Source organism: Scomber scombrus, chromosome 4, assembly GCF_963691925.1.
Source record: "Scomber scombrus chromosome 4, fScoSco1.1, whole genome shotgun sequence".
In the NCBI taxonomy this organism is placed as follows: domain Eukaryota; kingdom Metazoa; phylum Chordata; class Actinopteri; order Scombriformes; family Scombridae; genus Scomber; species Scomber scombrus.
In genome coordinates this window covers 23,762,078-23,778,582 of record NC_084973.1, presented here as the reverse complement: position 1 = coordinate 23,778,582, position 16,505 = coordinate 23,762,078, and the positions used below count along the sequence as shown (strand labels likewise).

Here is a 16,505-nt window from a genome sequence, read left to right as displayed (position 1 = left end):
GTCTGCCTTTTCATTTCCCACAATCCCTGAATGATCTGGTACTCAATGAATTTTGACTGACTAACCTTGAATTAGTAAACAACATTTCATATATTTAATCTTGATGATTATAGCCTGCTCCTGTTTTGATGCTTGATCCTGTTTTCCCTCACTTCTTCCACCCACTTCAATGCTAAAAGAATTGTAATTAATTCAACCACGTAAACATTCAAACAATGTGATCCCAACCTGGCAACTGGGAATCACCACAGCTGCCCCGGTTGCTTCTGGTAATGGATCCTTTGACCCATCTGTAAAAAGCTGTACATAATCTCGGTACCTTGTGTCTCTAAATATGTAAAACTCTGAACTTTATTTCTATTTTTAATGTTCAACAATCCCATGTCTACACAAGTGTTCTGCAACATCCACCTTGGTCTCACCGGCCACAGTACAATAAGACAGAATTCAATGTCATGGACTTTCACTTGTTTTGCTATCTCTTTGCCCGCCCACCCAAAATGTGTTTTATGTTCCTTTCCCCTCTCCCAGTAAGCCTCCAAAACTCTCTAAATTGGATTATTGTCTTTCTGTCCCCTTGATTAATCCAGTAGTTAGTCATTATCTGCTTCCTAGGGAGCCAAAGTGGCATTTATACTGTCTCATTGTAAGGATCACAAGGTAAATCCTCAGAGCATGTGCCTGATGCAGGTCTGCCAACACAGTCTTGGCTGCTGAACCATAAATCACATTATTCTATTCTTGAGTGTATTAATGCTACATATGATTTAATAATGAAATATTAGCCAGTAATCAGATTCAGATTCAGAAACGTTATTGTCTAACGCGACAGAAAATCCTCTTAGATGTGGCTCACCATTCAAAACTCAGATATCAAATACATCCTCCTAAAAACAGAATAAAAATATAGACCATAAATAACTTAGGCAGAATATATACATGTTATGGGTGCATACAAGGTGGGTATGTAAAAGTACACTGTTCATTTTTTTTGTTTAAAGTGCTTATGGCAGAGGGAATGAAGGAGCTTCTTGCATGTATTTTTTTGGCCAAGGGGGCTTTAAATAGCAGCAGCCTGATGGTAGTAGCTGGAAGGACTTGTGCAGGGGGCTTTGTGATGAGGTTGGCTTTTTCTATCAACTACTTGGGTATAAAGTAGTGATGATTGAGTTTGAGCGGTGCCGGTCATTTAACTTGCTTGGCTAATGATCCAGGAAAGCTTTGATTTATTCTTAACAGAGATGAAGTTGAACCAGGATGTGATGTCTCATATACTGAGTCAGTCAGTTGGGAGAAAGATCAGAGGCTGTCTATTTCCATGCCCGGGTACTTGAAGGTCCCTACCTGTTCTACTGCCTGCCCATTCAGTCAAGCCACACGTCACAAGTCCATTACACCATTTTATAGTGTGACATGCATTTTTCTCTCAGTGAAGTAGATATCTTTTAACGTTACAGTCTTCTTAGTTCAATTGACCTCTTTTTGTTCCTATATTTCCACCACAGCTCAACAGGGACACACACAGAGGTGTTTGATGCTACAAAGACTGTAAATGTGACTGATATCCATTCGATATGACTAACTGAGAATGCTGAAGCATCATCTAAGCTTCAAATAAACGTTTTAATGCATTTTTGACTATATTGACACACTGTGGATTTTGTCCGCTTACACTGAAAGCACATTTAAAGGAGATCTTTTAATTGCCAGTATGAACAGGAGGAATGGTTAGAGCAAGGAAAACCTCTTTCACTTTTCATAAGGGCACCTGACTGTTGTTTTAAGACAGAATTGAAAAATTGTGAACCTATCTGGTTTTCAGATATTTAGGGTAGCATATGATATGTAAGACATTACATGCACTTTCAGCAACAGGAATTTCAATGTCATGAGCCAAACAACATTTCACATGTAGAATTCACATACAGGCGATGCACAATTGCACATGTGGTTTTTGGACTAATATGATGTATATACTGTACAAATAGCACATATATGACAGTCCATGTTTTCAGTGAAGCCCTACATTTAACACACAAAAATATGATTTTGATTTTTAGATTTATCTCATAATTGACACGTCCTTAGGTTACATCTTTATTTTTCTTTTTTATATTTATTTCTTTTTGTTGTTATAATGTATTTTAACATTATTAATTAAGAAACATAGATAATCTCCTGTAGGCTATAATCTCATCAGCACAATCCTTTGTTAATCCTTTGATGTGTTATGTTTTTTTGTGTTTTGGTTACCTGTGCTGAACTAAAGGCATAAGAGGTGTGACATATGGCTCACAGTTGAGGATAATGCCTGGCTGGTACCAGTGATTGTTTGGCCCCCTCGCGCTGCCTCGGTTGCCCGGGGAGACTGGAGCAAGGTGGGCTGCACGAGCGGGGAAGACCCCGGGAAAACATGACGTCACCAGAGGGAACTCCCCTCACCATCCCACAGGAGAGTTCTAATGTCCTAGGATGGCGACGGAATATTCCTTGAAGACCAGCCCCTGCTCTGCTTATGACTGGTTCTGACCATGATACTCTTACCATGTCACTTCTCATGCCTACACCTAACCAACCCAAACAAACGAAGGCAAGGAGTACCAGCCAATCAGAGGCAGAGTAAGGCTTCTAAGTAAGTAAATCCGTCTCCATCTTAGGAAAAAATCTGCATCCCGTGGGACAAACATCCAGAGGGAGACCTGTGTGCAAAGCCTGGCTTCAATAACACAGTCAGATGAGTAGCAGCCGATAGGCAGACAGGTTCCGGTGATATGGTGTCGTTCATGAACGGTGACGGCGACCCCGAGACAGTTTACAAACGGAGACGCACGACCGGTGCATCCCCTCCTGCAGAAGCGCTCACATCGGTCCAGCAGCGGCACACAGCCCGGCACAGGAAACAGAAACTTATGTCCAGGTTGAGTGACTCCGGTTTCGAGGAGGACTTGGTATCCTCCCCGATTCCATCCCCCGCACGGACAGTTCTGTCCCCGCTGCGATTAGACGAACCGGACACTCCTACAGGACCCCAGCTGTCCTTCTGGTACCTCCAGTATGGTGACATCGGTTACAGGATCCAGAGGGAAAAAGAGGCGCAGTTTCATCCCTGCAAGAGCCTGGCACGACAGCCACAAGTAGGCTTTAACACACATGATACTGAGTTTGGTCAGACTGACAATAGATTTTATTGGAAGTTGGAATGGAAACCACAGTGCAGCTTCAATATTGAAAACATGCTTACTACTTTCTGGTACTTATCTACCAAACGTTTACTTTTCACCGTTTACAGTAGTAAATAATCAAAAATATAATTAGGCTTCTAACACCTGGCCCATTTAATTAGTAACAATGCTTCTAAGAGTAAGTTTCACAACAAAATTGAAAAACAAATTAATCGGATGTTTTTTTTAAGTTTATCCTAATAGAGTCGACCTCCTAATAGAGATGACCATTTGTAACTATATCTACTCTGAAAATCTGACTAAGAGCTTCCTGAAGTCAGCATCAAAGGTTTTGCCTTTGTTGTGACACAAGGCATACTTGGTTATACTTGGTTATAAATAACATGAAAACATTTGCGAACCACTGCTGTAGAAAGCTTTTGTATACTTTTTTTATGACTTAAAGCACACATGAATGAAACATTATCTTTCAGGAACTGTCACTAAACTGATTTTTTTTATTCCGCTGCCTTTAAACTTTTTCATTTGCTGCTCTTTCCTCTACAGTTGACTGCAGAGGCACGCTGCAAGCTTGTCAGCTGGCTCATCCCTGTGCACAAACATTTCCGTCTGTCGTTTGAGTGCTGTTGCCTGGCAGTGAACATCATGGACAGGTTCCTGGCATCCACACCTGTGGCCGCTGACTGCTTCCAGCTACTGGGTGTCACTGCGCTTCTCCTCGCCAGTAAACAGGTGCTTGAGGAACAAACAATGTGTAGTGTTTTTGGATTGTGTGCAACATAACTTATTCTCTTTCTCTGTGTCACCCAGGTGGAGGTGTGCTCGCCAAGGATCAGCCATCTCTTGTCATTGTGCTGCAACGCCTTCAATAAGGAGCAGCTCTGCAACCTGGAGTGTTTCATCCTCCTCCGACTCAACTTCTGCCTCGCTGCTCCCACCCTGTCCTTTTTCCTGGACTATTACACCAAGTGCATTGAGGCTGCCAAGCTTGTGCCTGGGAATACAGGTGATAATATGCCTGCAAGAGTGAAACCAGACACAAGGCCCGGGCAATGCAGCACCCTTGCGCGAAAGGTGTGCGAATTGACTCTAGCAGACTATGCTTTCAACAAGTATCCCCCATCTTTGACTGCCAGCTGTGCACTGAGGCTCGCAAGTGAGTTACAGAAAACTGAACAGGCTCTTGTAGAGCCAACAACGCATGCATCCATCCAGTCCCAGGATGACCAGTGGGACAGTTTTATGGATGAACTGTCTGAAAGCAGTCATTCACTTGCAGACAGTGACCCTGAGCTGTCTGAGGGCTGCTCGCTGGCAGTGGAGAGTTATGACACCAATCTGGCCCAGGAGTGTAAAGACAACCTGAAGCTGCTGGTGTCACTTAACCAAGAAACATTGGAGGTGATGTCTAATATGTGACTACATGTGTTTCAAATCTTACCAAAATGCCAAATTCATTTCCCCTCCAGTTTTGGAGATATATTCTGTTATTTAACAATAAACAAAAGTGTGAATGAATGTCTCAATTTATATGTTTTCCTGTAAGATGAAGGTGATGTTCAGAAGAAAAGTCTGGTGTACTTTCAGTTCTTACGTGTACCTCATAAAGCTTTATTACAGCTACTGAAAGTTTTGTAACTTAGCATCATTTTTTATGTTTTTCTACAGCAGATTGTTGTTTATCAATGAAGTATATTAATATATTCCTTGTGTTTGTATTATGAAGAAAAGTCATGATTTACTATAGTATATGCACTGATTTTTTTTTAAGTTTATGAGTTGTTATTGCTGCAATCTCTTTAATGAAGGACTTGAAAAATGTACTGTAATACATTTATGTTATCATGAAATAAATCATAAGTAAATTAACTGGTGTTGGTCTCTGGAAGAGTGGTTGAAATTAAAGCTGACTAGGTTTTTCCTTTGAATCAAGTCTGGAGACAAAATAAATGAATACAATTTGACAAAATGCACCTTCACATACAAGTTTTTCTATGTTTTGCAACTTTACTGCTGTCATAAAACTGCTCTATTAGATGACTAAAAGTATAAAAAGATAATCACATTGAACAGATAAGGCATCCTTTCAGACTGACATAAATCTTATAAATCACTTCACATTAATTGGTATCAAAGTGTGTAAATGAGAAGATACAGGTCCTCTTATAAAGGATATAAAGATACAACCGATTTGTGTGGCTTATAGCCCACTAAGGCTGTTTGCCTGAAGGTCACTTAACCCACATTTTTACTAACCGTTGCATCACTGTCTGTATTATTTGAAACTGAACTGTGCCAACACAGCCTGGTCAATTGAGGGGCTTTATCTGATAATCCATTACGCGTGGCAGCTCGACCTGCTGACACAGTGTCGACCACACAGGTGCATTCAGCGTTAAGGGCCGAGTAGACTTACTCTTGTTTGTTTACTAATAGAGGCATTTGTCACCAGTGTTTACTGAGCTGTCTGTTGTAATTGCCCTTTTCCTTTTCCTTTTCCACTTCGCTACAAATGTGTAGACAGAAGACGGGCCTTGACCTAATTTGTGTAGGTATTTTACGCACAGTTTTACGCACAGTTTAATAGAAATTACGCACACGATGCCGTGGTGGCTGCGAGATCAATATCTCCGAAAAACAACAAATAAAGCATTATTGATGACGATATAGAATAAAATAATAATAAATAGATAAAAGTCTCGAATCCTAAAGCAACAGAGCGTGGTGGTGATTTTCTTTGATTTAATGTCACTTTGCCAACACAAACTGTCTGTAAACAGCTTATGTGCATGTATAGTATGAAGACAAAGAGGTTTTCAATATAACTCAGATACGGGTATGAGGAGCCGTGTCAGGGTTTACATGCGCCTCTAGCAGGGCGCCGGGAATATTTGGCCGCAGGCAAAGGGAGGGCAGGTCTGACGTAGAGAGCACCTGCTGTAATGGCGCCGTTATGCGCGGTACCACTTTACACTTCAGATCAGAAAACCGTTAGTCTGCACCAATTTAATCTCCGAGGACGCTGTCATTCCCTGGAGACCAAATAAGTGCATTTGATTGGGCCAAAACTATGAGGCCGCGGCACAGAGAGACACAAACCGGGAGAATGTCGACTATATTAGCTCTAAATCAAACCATGACTCTTTACTTCTGCAGACAGCTGAACTGATGAAGATGCAAAGAGACAGAAAGATGTTTGGTGCTATCTGTCCCAAACAAATGGGCCAACAGGCAATGAGAGCCGCAGCAGCCAAAAAGGTATGAAGTCAACCATGATTTAAAACAAAAAGTTGCACAAAATGTAGCTCTGAAAAATTAGATGTTAAAAGATTTCTATACCTGAAGGATAAAGTGCTGGTGCCCAGAAGCAGCAGTCCAGTCACTGTGTACGTCGAGCTGCCCTGCATCATTGAACAAGGTGCGCATCTGTAACATCTGGTTGAACTTTTTGCACTTCCTTCATGTACTAACTTTAAGCGTACGTACAAAGACAACGTGTGTCACAACACATTTCTCATGTGTTGCAGCTTTTTCAACAATTGCATGGGATGATCTGGAAGACTGCGAGTCTGTGGTGAGAAGGGAGAGCGACTCCCTCGGCTCTCAGGTGAGGAAAAAAACTTGTAACGGAAGGATCATGCTGGGCTTAATTAACAGACACATCTCCAACTCTTTGTGTCTACCAGAAAGATAGATAGATAGATAGATAGATAGATAGAGAGAGAGAGAGAGAGAGAGAGAGAGAGAGAGAGAGAGAGAGAGAGAGAGAGAGAGAGAGAGAGAGAGAGAGAGAGAGAAATCAGGTGTATCTGCAGTTGTGCATCACTGTCATGCTGTTAATGTTTGACACGGTGCTCTGGAATTCTGCACGAATGGGATTGTAGTTTACTCATGATACGCAGGCTACCGCTAATTGGCTGGACCTCACAAGGTTTGCCTACAAGCTGCCTTTTTGGCACAGCTCACCGTGCGCCCAAAACACATTACGCACACTCGATGAAATGGCCACCAATACATGTTCTGCCATAAACCCACTGTACCCTGCTTGGTCCTTCTGGGATTTTCAGGTATAGAGCTCGTGGATCCGGGGTAGTTACGATTTCTTTGCCGAGGGATCTTTGTCTGTTAATCCACTATTTTATTTCCCCGCAGGTGAATGAATCTGATGTTGATGACCACGATTTTGGAGATTATGCGCTGGATTTCATGGCAGGTGAGAAAAACGAATTTAAGATTCTCGATTAAAATCTAGTTTGTCACAACTTCTACCATAATCATCATCATCATCCTCATCATTATTGTCAATCCTCTAAAGACATGTTGTCTGAACTTCAGTTTGTCTCCTTTGTCAGATTCTCCTGCCACACTGGAGAGCAGTCTGTCTCCAGCTGAACTGGTACCTTTTCAGGGCTGCATCATACCTCCCCTCACTCCCCAGAGGGACTTCTCTCCAGAGGACAGTCTAGTTAATTCTTTCACAGAGATAGGCAACCCACATGCCCAGGATGGAGCTCTCTGGAGGGGCATCGCCCACTGTCAAGGCAGGGTGTTGGGGCATTCCATGGAGGTCAATAATCAGGTACATATTTCAGATTTATGGGACATGCTCTGCTTGATAATCTTTATTTTTTTCTCATGGACTCTGGTGACTGTGGTGCACACAATAATATAATATGTATGTGTGATTTGTGATACAGCGGGTTTAAATTCCATTTTTGATTTATTATAGTTTTACAAGAAGTTCCAAAACCCTGCTAATGGCCTTTGACAATTTAGTTGACAATTTTGGTCCTTCACTGCTTGGCATCAAAGTGTCATATCACCAGAACAAGGCTGAAAATGCACAGTTGGGTTTAAAGATCTATACTGTGTGAACCAGTGTGATATGTGGGCTGATTCTTTGGGTAAACATTTTGAAGTAAATGGCAATAGAAGTGAAGTTTGTGACAGGGCTACTTCTAAAATAACTGCATAATTAGATATGTGTGTTATTCTTTTGTTGTTGTTTTTTTTTTTACCATCCTGTTAACTTATGTAAAGTGTCTCTGATGACCTTGAAGAGCACTCTATAAATAAAATGCATTATTATTATTCAAGGAAGAGAGATGTGTCCTCAGTCAGCATTGCTAAATAGATGCATCGCTCTGTTTGTCTGCAGCTCCATGAGACTCTACACAGAAAACAGGAAGAGATCGACTCCCTTCAGGAGAGAAACCTTCACCTCAAGCAGCTGGCCTGCCGAGCAAAGCATCTGGCCTCAGTTCTGGAAGTGAGTACTTAAAGTGAGGCATGATTGACATTGTTATGGGAATCATAAAACCTCAGCAGGAACATATTGATGCCTGTATGTCACACATGTATGTCTAATCTTTATTTCTATGGGTCTTCCTTTGTTTTCTCTCAGAAACTGATGACAGTCAGGGACCCAAATGTAGGCGAAGAAGTGATGCCTTGTGATGATAAAACTTTACTGAGTCCCTGTAAGCGGCAGCGATTGGATGATGGATGTGAAATAGAGCCTGACTCAGTGGAAGACATGCTGAGGGACATCAGCACACGCTGCAATGCTGTCCTGCACAGTACTGCCACTGGGACAAAACAGCCGCAGGACTCTGAGAGTATACGCATGCACGGTTCATTCTCAGGCCTACAGACTTCTGTATGCAAAGATAGCAGCGTGAGGACTGATGGAGCAGAGGATGGAGAGAGTGTTTCATCTTTCCGAACGTCTATTAGAGAACACTGCACTATAAGGACCCAGGTGTTTCCTCACGGTCATGCATTTACGTCCAGAACTGAGCAAGGAGGATACCGCTTTCGCTGGGTTCCCAACCACAGCTGATATAAAATGTAAAAGACAGCGTCATAAACTTTCTTACTGTTACTTGAACTCTGAGTAGCCATCTGAAGGCGCCATAGGTCCAGTCAAGACTGAAAGGAAGTGTGGGTGGGAAGCTAATGTTAATGCTTAACTCATAATCTATAGTGATATCGGTAAATGATTAAATGATGTCTTCCTCAGGTAGCTTGAAAGCTAATCAGTCAGAGGTGGTGCCTGACAAAGGAAATAATACTGCCCCAACTGTTGTTTACATTGTGTTTCTGTTTACATGCCTCAAAATGTAATGGTCCAGCCGAATAATGGCGCACACAGCAATGTCATGTTTATTTTTACACGTCACCTATATGTATTTGTTTTGAAAAACAGAAATGATTTACAAGTTTACAAATAAACGTTTTTAAAAATTGACATGGCCCCCAGAGGAGGGATTTTAAGAGGATTTGGGTGTTGTATAAACAAAAGAAAAGAAACTGTTCTCAGCGTGAACTTTCCTTGTTTGACCAGTGAAACAAATGTAACCCTGTGACCTTCTTTAAGCAGCAGGGACTTCCTCTCCTTTTGTCTCTGTCTGCGTGGCTAAGAGAGGCCACTGAGTCATGATGCATTGCAGTCAACATCCTTGTTTATATCCTTGTTTTTGAAAACTAAACTTGACTTTTACACTCAAATTTCAAGACTTGTTGCTTGTTGTTGGTCTTCTAAAGCTTGGAACCCCCTTAAGAACCCTCAGGGGTCCTTGAAGGGGTTCCCAGCAAAAAGGTGAATAATTTATTTTCACTATATATTCCATCCATAAGTAACACTATGACAGCATGTATGACTATTTTGGTCATGGGTTTCTTACACTTTATTTAACAAAACATCTAAAAGCAAAAATCTTATCAGATGGGGGTCCGTAGTTTAGGGGCCTTTGAGGTAAAAAAAAATTGAGAACCACTGTTCTAAGACATGCTGGTAACAACCTTGCTGTATTAAACAGTACACCTCAGTGGAATAAGACTGTATTTCCCTAAAACCTTTCTTAAAAAAATGTTAGAAAATAAAATTAAAAAAACAAAAAAAAACAGCAAATCAAAACAAGATGATGAGCTGAATTTAACTGCATGTGACCTTCTGACCTTTGGAAATCTGTGATGTAACCTTTCCTTACCCACACCGTTGAGTACTTTAGCTGTAAAGAGGAAAAAAAAGTGGGTCTGTGTGAGGTAGACTGTCCCAGAGGACAATGTCAGACATCAGATCAGACACCTGTTTAAACTTCCCAAACGTGAGTCTGTTTGCTTTAGAACAGTGAAGGCAGCACCACAGCCACAAGAGTAGAGACACATCACAGTACTGCTGCTGTCACTCAATCTAACAAGACAAATGAAGATAAGAAGATGCTGCCAATGAGATGGAATCAAAGGAGTAGATTAATGAAGCCCTTACTTTAATTGTTGAAGTTTGGATTATGAATTAAAACTACTTACATAATCATGCTGATGAAACTGTTTTTTAAAAAGTCTGTCAACTGTCAAGTCCTTAAAAGGGAAGCAAATATTCACCCCACTTCTTCAATAATGGGCCCCTGAGATAAAAGACGTGTAAAATCTTTTATATTGAGACATGTCAACAATGCTGTCAGAACAAGACTTCACGGTCTAATGAAAAGAAAATAAGATAAAGTTCAAATATGATAATCTCATTATACATTAGATAACATTTAACACAACACAAAAGCCAACTGATGAATAAATAAATGCTTTCTATTGTGATATGCATTTTTGTCTTTTCATTTAAGATATAAACATGGATACATTCTTTGAACCTCCTGTTTTATCTGCTTTTAACCTCACCTCCTCATCTGCTGCACAAATCTTAATGGTTCCCTTAAAACTGAAGATGTTCATCTCTAATATTTCTGCTGCATTAATGCATGCTTTCATGCAGCTGAAACAGGGACATATCATATTCATTACACATTGAAATAGAGCTTCCTAACTACGTTTTTCCTGTAAACAACTGATACAGGTGATGCCTTGACTTAATCACTTTTATGATAACTTTTCATTAATTTTGAGCACAATTACATTTAAAAGTTTATCTAAGCTTATATGAGGCTCCAGCAGTCTGAGTTAGTCATATCAAGTGGATCTGCCACATTTACATTTTCTTTTTAGAATCAATTTCCCCTTCCCTGTGTTTCCTGGGACAGTGTTTCCTTACTACAAAGAGGGACTTTAGCTTTTAAAATCATGTAAAGCTAAAAAATATATACTTGATTTGAATAATTTCATATAGCCTCATATTCCTTTATAAATACATTTTTGTACAGAACAAGTGCATTTATGCCAGTATGAACATGAGGAATGTTTACAGCAAGAAAACATCTGTTTTAATGTTCAATTGGGCAAACCTCAAAAAAAAAAATTGTGAACAAATCTTTTAAATTGCATACTTCAGATTTGATTGTAAAACACTGCTATGGGTTGACATGGAAGGAAACAAACTGAATAAAGAAATGAAAGAGAAAATGTGATCCATTTTAAATGGATGGTTATATGTAAAAGTTCTCACATGCATGGATTCAGTGCTCTGTCGTCCCTGATTTGGCCTTTACTTGTAGGTCAATGTGAGAGGAGAGTAGTCTGATCAACCTAGTATTGATTGATTGATGAAGTATTGATTAATTGACTGACTGTCTGATTGATTGATTGATTGATTGATTGATTGATTGATTGATTGATTGAATAGGCTATAGATTGATATACAACACCTAATTTAGCCGTACGACCTTTCATTTTGAGGATAAATGACCGAAACTCATTTTAAATTGTGTCTCTGCAGTATTTGAACACCTTTCACAGGTACCATGGCGGGCTAACCACGACGCTGTGGGCTTTTACCGTTAACAATTTAAATTCCTGCTGCCAACGTAAAGCAAACGGGACGCTTGTTGTCAGACCCTGCAGACCCTCTCAGACCCTCATATAACCGCATAAACCTTCACGTCAGCTTAGCTCGACACCAAGGCGCGCTTTCAGCCACTTTCAGCCAAGCAGGGCTGGCGAGAGCAGGCACAGAGCTTTGTTTAAGCTGTGTGTGACACATTTGACCGGTTAAGCTACCGCCAAACTGCGGGGGGACAATGCGGGAGGGGAAAGGAAAATACAGACACAATGAGTTTCTAGGGTGACTCAAGCCAAACCTGGAGGGAGGGTGCAAACCCGCGGGAAAGAGAGAGGTTAAGAAAATCATTTATGTCACCTATGGAGTGGGACTGGGAGAGGCTGAACAATATATAGTGTATATAGGGGGGGCTTTTCCATGCGTAGATTAGGGTAATGTGGGACACTTTTTGCAATTCTGATTATTTACATATGAATCCAATACATCATATCAACACCTAATATCATTATGAAATCCCCAGTATGTTTCCTTGTTAAATCAGAAGCTTTTGGCTTAGAAATACTCTGATTTATACAAAGCAACCTTATCTGCCAAAACAAATTCTGAACTGTGTATACCCATAAATTTAGTAGGAATCTTTTTGTCATATAGGTTAAAAAACTAGTAGCCTGTATGTTCACATGTGTAATGCTAAACAATATAATTTACACAGTACGCATATACTGGTTAGCTTTAAAATAATTGAATAGAAAAAGAAATAAATGCACTGGAACTTAAATGTCCCACATTACCCCAATCCACCCTGTGTAGCCAAAGTAAGCAGGCTCCGGTAAAGTAATAAATATAGAGACAATAAAGACAACAAAAGAGCTATAAACAAAATGGTTTTACCCATAATAAACTAGATTTAATTAGATTAGATTATAGAAACTTTATTATTCCCCTAGTGGGGAAACCCATGTATATGTTAAAAATGTATGTTTAAAAAAACAGCAAATGTACAATACAGTGTTAAGTTAATGACCTGCTTAATTAAAATAATAGCCTATGGCCTACACTGTCAGGGTCAAGGGTTAAAAACGCGGTGGTTAGTGGTGGATAAACTGAAGGTTAACTCAGCTCTTCGTGCCTGCAGGGCTGCATATGGCGGCCTGCTGCTCCTCACTGCAGGAGCTCTGTCAGGATGTGTCGGCCACTGAGAGCACACACCTGTCGCCTCAGTGCCAGGCTCGGGCTCGAGCTCGGGCTCGAGCTCAGGGTGTAAATGGTGTGAACGAGCGCATATGGAAGTGGCAGGTGGCAGGAACGTGCGCTGGCTTTCCTCGCGCCATTAGGCCCACTTAGCGCCAGAGCAGCTCGTCATTAAACGGTAAGTCCCGCGTATACACGACCTGTACCCGCAAAACACGCACATTGTGGAGAGGAGAGCCATCAAAACTGAGCAATACTTTACATTACATCAAAAAGACTATAAAATAAGCTACAATCAAATCTAATTAAATATATTTATAGATTTATAATCTCAGGAACTTCTGCATATTGCACATTTATAGCTATATTACTGATTTATTAACAGAAAGATCCAGTTTTCTGTATATAGTATTTTATTTATCTTATCCTATGTTTGTCTTCTTTATGGTTAATTATATATATATATATATTTTTAATCACTTTCACCCTTATATGCTGCTACTTTTTTCCACTGTACTACGTCCATTTGAATTTCTCCTATAAGGTGGATCAATAAAGATACATCTTATCTTATCTTATGTGCGTAAACTCTTCAATCGATTGAATATATTATTATGACGTTATTTATTACAAAAAATAATAATTGGATTTAGTAATAATAATTAAAACAATTGCTTTAATAATTAAGACTATTTCCCCTCTTTTTGATTGTAATTATTTATATGTTTCCCCTTTAAATGTATTTTACGCTTTATTTTGCCTGTGTTCATCATACACCTCCATGCCACACACAATAGTTATCATCATTAATGAGGAACAATGAGGTTGTTTTCTTCAATTAAACGATTTTTCTGTTATTGTAAGCTATGTAAACTGACACCAGTATTTTGAAATAAAAGCGTCATGTCCTTGTCTGGGTTTTTAACTGATAACATGTTGCCGCCTCCAGCTTTGAAACAATGCAGCGTTGCTCTTTTTTAGTGTGCCTATTTGTTTCCAGTAGAAACCAGGACGCGGAGGGAAACCCAGTAAAGGAGTGTTTAATTAAAAAAAAAAAAAAACCTCCACCTGACCGCCAATAGCAGAGAAGAGGATGGTGCTTCCCGCTCCACCGTCCGCCCGGGAGGAGTATTTAGGAGCAGAGCCCGTCCAGGAGAGGACACAACAGGTGCACCAGGCATGATTGTCAGCCTCCTCCACCAGACTGAGAGGAAGGACGACGGTGTTTTAGCTGCTGAAGTGAAGGAAACTGAAGATGCGACTAAAATTCCCAGGTGGAGATCCAAATGAGTGGGTGAGAATCTTTTTTATATATTAAAACAGCCTAACAGGTAGTTTCCCTGCCACCATGTAGGCTACTACTGTGGCCTGTTGCTGTTGCTACCAGGCAACCACTTCAAACTCTAAACACATGACTGTGTCTCTTTCGTAGCTATAACACTTACTTCAACAACAGCATATGGTAAAATATTTTTTTTAGTGCTACCGGCTGATAGAATAACCTCAATTAACTGCTACTCATAATATTAATGGAAGAATCCCCAAGTTGCTGAATAATTATTTAATAATAGAGAATGCAGCATTCAGGAATGGTAGCCTGTGTTTGATATTAATGATGATGAGCATCACCGTAACCAAAGTCTTTGATTGGTTTCATGTTCAGGACAATATGAGAAGAAAGCTGAGAGATTTTGTAGGAAAGAGAAGACCCTGCCCCTTCAAGGTAAGACAGGAAATAAAAATGCACCTCTAAATTCGCTTTTCAGGTAAGTATTGGTGGCTGCATCCTTCCCCTTCCAGTTTCAAAGGTGGTGGTGACCGTGTGGCAGTGTACTGCTGCTGGCTGTATTATTCGATTGACAGCTGTCAGCTACACTCCTCACTGCTGCGACTAAATTACTTCAAATGCAACACCTGCAGACCCAACCGCATATAAAGTTGCGAGGAAAGTGAATGCAGCTGTGGGAAAACATGAAATCCTACATTTAGCACAATGACAAAACACTCAGTTCAACAAAGTCAAATCCACACATTTTCATATAGACCTATGAATTGTGACTGGTTGGGAGGCAGTGTAATGTTAGCTGACGTTACTCAAGCCAGCTCACAATGCTCTGCTACCTAAACAGTTGCATTGAACTGAACTCATAACTACTCATTGGAAAAGTGTCAGTGGATCAACATATACTTATAAAGAAGTTTATAGAAGTTCATGTAAAGGAAAAACACAGACTGTCAACTATGTAATACTGAAGTTAGACTGTTAACTTGTTTTTCACCATTTCTGTGCTGTAGGATTTCTTGGGTGGGCCTAAATGGCTGCACCATAGAGGGGTGACTAGCATGAGCCATGACATTTTACTGAAATAAATCCACATTTACCTACAAAATAGGTGCCGAATTTAACAGTGGCTCCTTACGGTACTTTATATTTCAAATATCATCATTATTGCTCGTCTTACACCTATAAATAAGGACTATTTTTAAGTGTAATCTTTAAAAGGAATTCAGCAGCAAACACACCCCGAGCGTTTCAGGGCTGGATACGTGTGCTTTAAAATGAATAGTATTCATGCAGTTTACAGTGAGAGGGAAATATCCAATTATACTAACCTAACCAATTATATTTTATCAGCATAAGATTTTGTAATTTGAGGTATGTTTTTCTTGTCAAATGTGATGTAAAATGTCAGGTCAGATATGTCAACAATGTTCCTCTGTTACTCTTCAATACGAACAGTTCAGATATTAGCAAGCTAATTATATTGTTAGTTGTTTCATTTAGCCAACAGTTTATAGGCAGGTAAATATTTCACAACTACTCTCTATGTCAGAATGAGTTTGTTTGAAAGTCGTGCAATTGGCTTCTGGTCTTATGCACATTTTCAAATCTGTGTAAGCTTCCAGTGTCAAAAAGAGCTGAATCACCTAAAACCAAACCATTTAGAGCAATGTTAATCATCTCCTGATATCACAAAAGTTGATATTGTTTTCCCCAGCTCTCATTGTGGGTGGCTGGAAGGCAGTGTCCTGTTAGCTGGTTGATGGTGTTTGTGCCAGCTTACCTGCTGCTGCCCTCCAACTGTCCATTTAATCCACACCAGAAAGCTGGGGATGTCTGCAGTTAAACTTCAAGTCTATCAGTTAAAAACAGCATGTTGCATTTCAGAGTTCCTGTTGTACATGTGATGAAAGAAACATTTTTTTGGCGACCATTCATCACTTTTTAGAAATGTTCATACTGAGAGGTACCAAAGATGCTTAATGGATAGGTTCACACTTTAAAAAAAGTGTCAGTCTGATGTAGTCATATCAAGTGGATATTTGTCACATTTACAGTCTTTTCAGTATTAAATTTCCTCATTGTGTTTCCCTGTTGAGCTGTAGTGGAAGAACAGTAA

At 40.0% G+C, this 16,505-nt stretch overlaps 2 protein-coding genes across 2 annotated transcripts; both read left to right on the top strand.

The window, feature by feature from the left end:
- Positions 1-2,771: 2,771 nt before the first annotated feature.
- LOC133979383 (cyclin-O) lies at positions 2,772-4,601 on the top strand. The gene is made up of 3 exons (XM_062417895.1): positions 2,772-3,134; positions 3,729-3,914; positions 3,993-4,601. Exons 1-3 carry the CDS (start codon positions 2,772-2,774, stop codon positions 4,599-4,601), a joined length of 1,158 nt encoding a protein of 385 aa, XP_062273879.1.
- A 1,749-nt stretch (positions 4,602-6,350) lies between these two features.
- On the top strand, positions 6,351-9,024 carry mcidas (multiciliate differentiation and DNA synthesis associated cell cycle protein). Its single transcript, XM_062418324.1, is given in 6 exon segments — positions 6,351-6,600; positions 6,710-6,789; positions 7,335-7,395; positions 7,535-7,761; positions 8,341-8,451; positions 8,587-9,024. Coding segments are annotated over 6 exon segments (1,167 nt in total).
- The last annotated feature ends 7,481 nt before the right edge of the window (positions 9,025-16,505 follow it).